This window comes from Eptatretus burgeri, chromosome 10 (assembly GCF_056783735.1).
Source record: "Eptatretus burgeri isolate ZD-2024b chromosome 10, Ebu_testis_v1, whole genome shotgun sequence".
NCBI lineage: Eukaryota > Metazoa > Chordata > Myxini > Myxiniformes > Myxinidae > Eptatretus > Eptatretus burgeri.
The window spans coordinates 387,811-395,604 of record NC_140970.1 but is presented as its reverse complement, the minus strand read 5'-3'; the positions used below and the strand labels follow the sequence as shown (position 1 = coordinate 395,604).

Sequence of the window (7,794 nt, the reverse complement as noted above, 5' to 3'; positions counted from 1 at the left end):
ACGGATTCAGGCAATTTGGTGGAAAGGTTGGGTGTGTAACAAGGATGAAATGATTAGATTTATAACATCTGGATCCACAACTGGATAATAGAATTTTCAGTGATTCTTCAGCATTGATAGATCCGGCCAAAAATTATATATAGCACGATATCTCTAAGTTGTGGACTGATTTTGATAAAACGTAGTGGATGAGTTGGGTAGGTGATAACAAGCCGATTAGATTTTGGTTCAGGTCTGGATGTAGATCCAGCTTATCTTTTGGATACAAAACGTAAACTGTTCAGCCTGGCAGAGCTATGCGCTCTACCGAGTGCCGTTCTAGTTTGAGAAGTGTCTGTTTTTATGACTTCATCAACGAAGTCACCGGAGGCAATATGTTTTCAAGTTGTTCGTCTGGCTGTCTGTCCGTCCATCTTTGCATCTGTGATTCCATTTTAAGTTCATTTTCTCTGCAACCGCTTATCCAATTCACATGAAATTTCCACCATAGGTGTAACTTCTCATGTAGAATATTTTAATGATAATCATGACGTTGTAGGTCACGTGGTGTGGCAGCCATGTTGGAAAAAAGGAAAAAGTTTCGACCTCTATCTCCGAAACCACTTCATGGAAAACATTGAAACTTGGTAATGTCAAGAACTCCCTATGGGGGATAAGTTTTGTTAACCATGACGTCATCACTGCAGTGGTAATCCAGTCAAAATTCGACACGTAGAACGCTTTAGCCGATCAGTATGAAAATGTTTGAGGGCCATCTCGGGATAAATTGGTCGACAGAAAAAAATTGATGACATCATCAGTCATGTGGTTTGGAAGCCATATTGGATTTAACCCGAAAACCTTTGAAAACCTTATTGTCAAGAACAGCTCAAGTGATCGAGGCGAAACTTCATGCACATGTTCATATGCCTTGGAGATACCAGGCTGTTCATGAATAATTGAGAGGTCACATTGTTTAGCAGCCATATTGGATTAAAGGAAAATATTTAGAAAGCTCTTTCAATTTGAAACGTCTCATCCATCGACGTGAAACGTCATGTGTCATCTCACATCATTGCTGCATATAGTGTGAAAATGATGATATCTTAAGTCATGTGGTTTGGCAGCCATCTTGGATAAAAAACATACCTTATCCGATTTAACGCACAACTTCACAAACCTGATCCCCGACCAAATTAGAGGCAGAATGTAAATTTATGATTACATCGGTCACGTGGTTCGGCAGCCACATTGGATTTAAAATATAAACCTTCAAAAATCTTATTCTCCAGAACGACTTACTGGATCGATCCGAAACTCCACACACATGATCTACTAGACTTGGAGGGAGATGTAAATTTAGGGTCTAAATTTTCATGTCATACGTCACATGGTCTGGCAGCTATGATTTTTAAAGATTTTTTTTTGAAGAATGAACCTTTAAAGGTCTTCTTCTCCAAAACCGCTAAACAGATCGAGGGGAAACTTCACACATGTGTTCCCCAAGCCTTGGGGATACCAGCGTATTCACAAATAATTGATAGGTCACATGGTTTGGCAGCCATATTGGACTGAATGAAAATCTAAAAAGAAATATTTCTCTTGAACCCCTTCATCAATCGACGTGAGATTTCACAGTTATGATCCTGTAGTCATGGGAAATGTGTTTTACATTTCAACCTGATCGGACGCATGGTCTGGCAGCCAGAATTACTTCATTTTTTTTGGATCTGGGTTATTTTTGAATTTTTTTTTTTTAATGACTCTGCTGATGAAGTCGCTGGAGGCATTATGGTGTCAGGTAGTTCATCTGTCTGTGCGTTCATGATAGGTTTTTGGTACAGAGATAACTTAAAAACGACTGAAGGGATACAAGTCAAACTTGGTACAAGTATAATGATTTATGCATAAACTGATTAGATTATGGGGTAAAGAAGTGAAAGGTCAAGTCAGGTAAAAATGGGATATTGGAGAACAGCTGAAGGGATTTAAATCAAACTTCATAAAAGTATGTATCATGATATAATGTTGGTGGAGAGGTATGTCGCGACGTCGAAGAGTGATGTTTGTCTGTTTGTGTGTTTCACCTCTGAACTTCTGAGGAGCCTTATGGGATGAGTTGAAAACTGGTGGTTGTACTCTGGGTATGCACGAGAAGTCTTTAGGCAGTTAAAATATATTTTTGTAGTCCTGAGAGTTAAGGGTGGTGGAAGCACCCTGATTCTGTCTATGTAAATGTGTATCGCATAGCGCCACCTAAAGGAAGCTGCCATTTCAAATCTCTACATGAAATCCATAGACATCATAGAAGTGGAGGAATTATCACATTATAATATCAGACTTTGTGTGTTTGTTTTACTTTTATGTACTCTTGAAACGCTGGATGGAACGAGTTGGAAACTTGTGGTTTACTTGGGGTGTGCATGATAAGCTTTTAGGCGAGAAAGTGGGAACTAACATGCCAATTGTTTTTTTAATATTAACATTATTAACATTTCAGATCAACACAGCTGCTGAGTATCACAAACATTGTGAAGATTGACTTACAATTTTTTTTTCGTACTCCCAGCACTGATAGCTTGTATTGGATTTCAAGTCGAAATAAAATATGCCATATACATCATATAAAAGGGGGGATAAACCCATCCATCAGGACAGATTCGTTGCTAACCTTTTAAATATGTTAGATTGTCAGCCCATTCAGTTTGTTCTTGCTATCTTCTGTTTGTTTATGACGCTTTTTTTTTCATCCTGCTTGTTTTTAAGTTTTTTTTTTGTTTGTTTGTTCCCCCCCCCCCTACCAGAAGGTATTGCATTTTGATCTGTCCCTGTCTGTCTGTCTGTCCACCCATAATGTGCTAATGTTGGCCACACACTCAACTTGATGGGAGTCAATATTAGACTTATTTTTTTCAACTGAGTACCTCCATAAAGTGTGTCCAATTAGAAAATTAGTACGTCTATAAAGTACGTACTATTACAATGCAAGCACATCTATAAAGTACTGTACATACTATTATAATCTGAGTATATATATATATATATAAATATGTATATGTATATATATATATATATATATATATATATATATATATATATATATATATATATATATATATATATATATAGGATGTATTATTAAGAATGTGAGGATGTCTATAAAGTCCGCATATTAAGAACGTAACTGCATCTATAAAGTACGTATGATTGGAGCATGCAATACGTCTAAAAAGTATGGAACATGACTACATCTATATAATACATACAATTACAATCTGAAACCATACAATAAAACTGAAAAGGTCTGTTTGTCCGCTATATGAACATAAACTTATTGTTGTGGGCCGGGGTTCGGTGGCGATAAATGACCACCAGGGGGAGCAGTAGAGTCGTCTCCACCGAACACCCTGGAATTTAGGTCGTGACTCTCGGATAAGTCCGAAAGGTCACAGGTCCCTTAGCGGACCGTGGTCGCCAATATTTCGACGGCGTGAGGTAGGGTCCACTTGTCTAATTCCAATTTACCTAAGTACCCACGCCGTCTAACTACCGGGGAAGCCACACCCTCGGCCGACTTTGTCCGAACCGAGTCGCTATCACTGACTTGGATCCGGCGTAACCAAGCGGAAGTTACCAAAGCCGCGCCGGACCAAACGAACAATTTACGGCACGAACGGCTTCCCTAATTCTCAATACACACCGTGCTGGGTCAATGGGAGAAATGACAGACAACGAGCTGGTACATTGAACAATTGGGGGTTTATTTATAAACAACTAGCAGGGATACCCGTGCTCCGCACAAGAATCCCGTGGATGACGGCGGGTCTGAAGGAGTATATGTCACAGTTAATTGTAAAATTGTAGAGGCTGCCACCATTATTTTTTTTTTTCATCACCACTATAATATTATATTTTCCCCGCCATGTTTTATATGCAGAAGACTCGAGTTCAAAAATGTTAAGATTTATTGCCGCATCAGATAAAAAAACCATAATGCCTCAACAATGTGAGGCTGGTTTCATGTCATCATTTGCAACTTAATTAATTCTCATTCTCGAGCAAGTTCCGTTGGTCCCATGTCAATCGGCTGAAGTTGAAAAATTAACGTTATGCAATCAGGTGATGACGTCATAATTCAGAAACCGGGAAGTTGGAAGTCATTGTCTTCAATTGACTGTAGCATTATTTTTTCATTCTATTGCAAATGGCATTGGCCCCATGTAAATCGGCTGAACTTGAAAAATTAACGTAACGAAAAGTGTGTCGAATGCATAAGTCATAATTCGGAAACCGGGAAGTCGGAAGTCATTGTCTTCAATTGACTAGTATTAATTTCTCATTCTCTAGCAAATTCCGTTGGCCCCATGTGAATCGGCTGAACTTGAAAAATTAACGTTATGCAATCAGGTGATGACGTCATAATCCGGAAACTGGGAAGTCGGAAGTCATTGTCTTCAATTGGCTGTAGCATTATTTTTTCATTCTATTGCAAATGGCATTGGCCCCATGTCAATCGGCTGAACTTGAAAAATTAACGTTACAAAATCAGGTGATGACGTCATAATTTGGAAATCAGAAGTACAATTCTTTTACATCGGGACACTCCCGGGTACATGTTCTGTCAGCATGTAAAGTTTGGTGAGGATCAGTCCAGTACTTTTCGCGTGCATAGGTCACAGAGAAACACACACACAGACACACAGACAGACACACTTTCAAATATATATATATATATATATATATATATATATATATATATATATATATATATATATATATATATATATATATATATAATCGGGGAGGGGAGCACACAAAGAGCAGAGTTACCCAAATAAAAGAAATGCAAATAATGTACAACAAAAAGAAAACACTTAAGTAAATCTACTTGAAGACAGGGCTCATTCAGACATACACACACGCACCCCAAAACAAATGGACCTCAATGGTCTTTATTTGGTCCGCCCGCCGAGGAGGATAGTTCAGCTGGGGGACCGGGGCCTACGCTTGCACCTGTCCGCCTTGTGCTGTCTGGTCGAGCTTGTCCGGTGGCGGGACTCGAACCCACCGCCACAACGCAGCACCAGGGATGAGGGAAAGAGCGTCGGACGCCAGCCAGCACGAAGGTGGACGAGTGAGAGATGACGAGCCGACCGGCGATCGAGCCCGAAACGGCTTCCTTGATCATGCCACACCAGGCGAGGCAGTGGCGCACACCCAGACAGAACGCGCCGATCACACAGCCTCTCTTGAGGTGGGAGGGATTTCTTTCCTTACCACTCGCCTCCTGATTAGACGGTGGCATCGTGCGATTCGCTGGCCGTCCCTCATTGGACAGGCCCACAGGAGGCGGGGCAACTCCCACCTTTCTGGGGCAGAGTCGGAGCTGAGGCGATTGTAGCTCCGCCTACCTCCTCACCTAAGGCCACGTGCATCATGACGACGGTGGAGCGAGGCGACCGGTGGAGCGAGGCGACCGTCCGCTGTTGTTGTTGTCGTTGATAAAAACCTCACTTAAAAAATTAACCCACAGCGCACACATGAAATTCCCTTTAGACACAGGGGATGGATTCTAACTATACACATACTTATTAAAATAACTGAACTTAGGGACTGCTGTCTGTTTGTGTGCAAATGGCTTCCAGATTCATAACACTGTCATAAATGTGTCATCTACACACCAGCACACAAACACCACACTAAAAATGTTCCTGGCAAGAGTCTGATATATCTGATTGTTCTTTCTGGTTTTTAATGAGTTTCTTGCTTAAGGGACTGCAACGCATGACCCATTAAGCCTGTGCATTGGTTGCCAATTTATCGTTGTTTATCTGTGCACTATCCTTTTTAAATGTTGTTTGTTGAGCAATGAAGCAGCATGTACCATTTTCAAAGTTTTTAGTATCATTCAGCTGGGGTCAGGTTTGAATCGTCAACCTCACAGAATTGGAGTGGATGCTCTCACCATTCAGCCACCAAGTTGATTATAGTAGTCATTAGTTGTCTTGTTTAAACATCCAATTTATAATGTCATTTCATTTCTTCACCCCTATTTCAAATTGATGTATTGTTAGACAATTTTGTTTTTCTTTGCATTTGTAAACAATAAAACCTGTCAAGGTTATCATACCTATATTCGGTTAAAAATTAACTTAGCTCTCGGTCCTCACCAAAAATCATTAATTTGCTTAAATTAATTTGTATGGAAAAAAAAGTTTCATTTTGTCTCTGCCTTTTCATTCACACCTTGCACTTGTTTTTATTTATTTAAATTGGCATCTGATACCAGCTTTTTCTTTTCTTTATTACAGCATATGCCATGCAAACCAGTTGCGGACAGGAAGGCAAGTCTACATTAAAAAAAATCCAAAAGCATAACTGGGGCAACCTTTTTGTTCTCCTATTGTCACAAGTAATTTAAATGTTTATGAGACTGCATTATTAAATATTATTATTATCATTTCTTTTTGCAGCTAAATCTAACTGTAATAAGTTAGAATGGCACTCGGTAGAGCACATAACTCCACCAGGTTGAACAGTTTGTTTCGTATCCCACTGATAGGCCGGATCTGCATCCGGACCTGAACCAAAATTGAATCGGCTTGTTCTTATCACCTACCCAACTTGTCCACCAAGTATTGTCATAATTCATCTGCAACTTTTTGAGATATCCTACTCACAAACAAACAGGGGTGAATACAGAACCTCCATCCACCTTCGTTTGTTAATTGGTACTGGACACAAAATTACTGCGATATCCTTTAAATCACCAACTGCAAATGCAATGGAATAATAAAATACAAAAACGGTTTCAATTAACAACCAGTGTCATTAAATGAGGTTTCTACTCGACTAGCCTTCACACTTCTGAATTCTCTGAACAATTATTTAACAGATATACTGGATAATGACATGCTTTTATGATGCTTCATTGTAGAATTTATATGATGTACAGTCCTTTTTTTTTTCTTTTTTTTTGTTCCCTTCTGAATAAAGCATGTCAAAATCTATACCTTGTTTTAAGCAATCATCGGCATGCTTCTTTATTTCATTTGAACACTTATTGGTAAACTTGGAATGACAATGTAGGAACCATGATGGGATGCTCTCTGTTCATCGAGTCACATTTTGAACTTCTCTGAAGCCAGATTTTTATGGAAATTTACAAAACTTTCCTTGTAGTGGCTGTTTTCAAATTTTTATTTATTGTGTGTGGTCACAGTTTAAAATGGTCCACTGTCATTAAAATCAAAATGGTCATCAAAAATATTTTCAGACATTTCTCAAATGCAATGCAATACATTTCTCTCAGAATTGCTGATCAAGTTCATTTTTGGACCATATTGAATTGATCAAAATGGCCAGGTCCGGGTGGGCTAAATTAAAGGGCTGTTCGACTTGTTTTTAATTTTGTAATGAAAATAAATATACTGGAGAGATGATGACATTGGAAATAGTAATGGTTGCCTCTGAGTGTGGATAAATATAAAAATAAAATGCTGCCAGCAAAAGGAAACTAATTCATAACCATTAAATTGCCGTGGATGATGGTTTGATGGGGTAAAATAAATTTACCTTGAAGGGAAGCACAATTTAAAATGAGGGGAAAATGGTCCAATTTAATGGTGTAATTTAATTAGTTTGTGAGTAGTTTGGAGTCATTGACAATGTAAAGATCCTCAAAAATGCAGTTTTATCTCTTTATTTAGCAAAATATACACCTGAGCTAAGTTATAAACAAGATATTTTTGCGATACACCTCCAAATAATTCGTATTTCTTTCATTCCCCACTTTTATTGACATTTATTCTTTGA

The 7,794-nt window shown here is 38.8% G+C and overlaps 1 protein-coding gene across 7 annotated transcripts in view; it reads left to right on the top strand.

The window, feature by feature from the left end:
- The window catches only part of LOC147017785 (nuclear factor NF-kappa-B p105 subunit-like), a 133,063-nt gene that overhangs the window by 102,425 nt on the left and 22,844 nt on the right, over positions 1-7,794 (top strand). For 5 of the 7 annotated variants that reach the window (XM_085896752.1, XM_085896750.1, XM_085896751.1 and 2 more), the window contains exon 14: positions 6,291-6,323. The exons of the other annotated variants lie outside the window; for them this stretch is intronic. In XM_085896752.1, the coding sequence (XP_085752878.1) occupies positions 6,291-6,323 (33 nt within the window). The remainder of the gene's footprint in view (positions 1-6,290; positions 6,324-7,794) is intronic. 7 annotated transcript variants of the gene reach the window in all.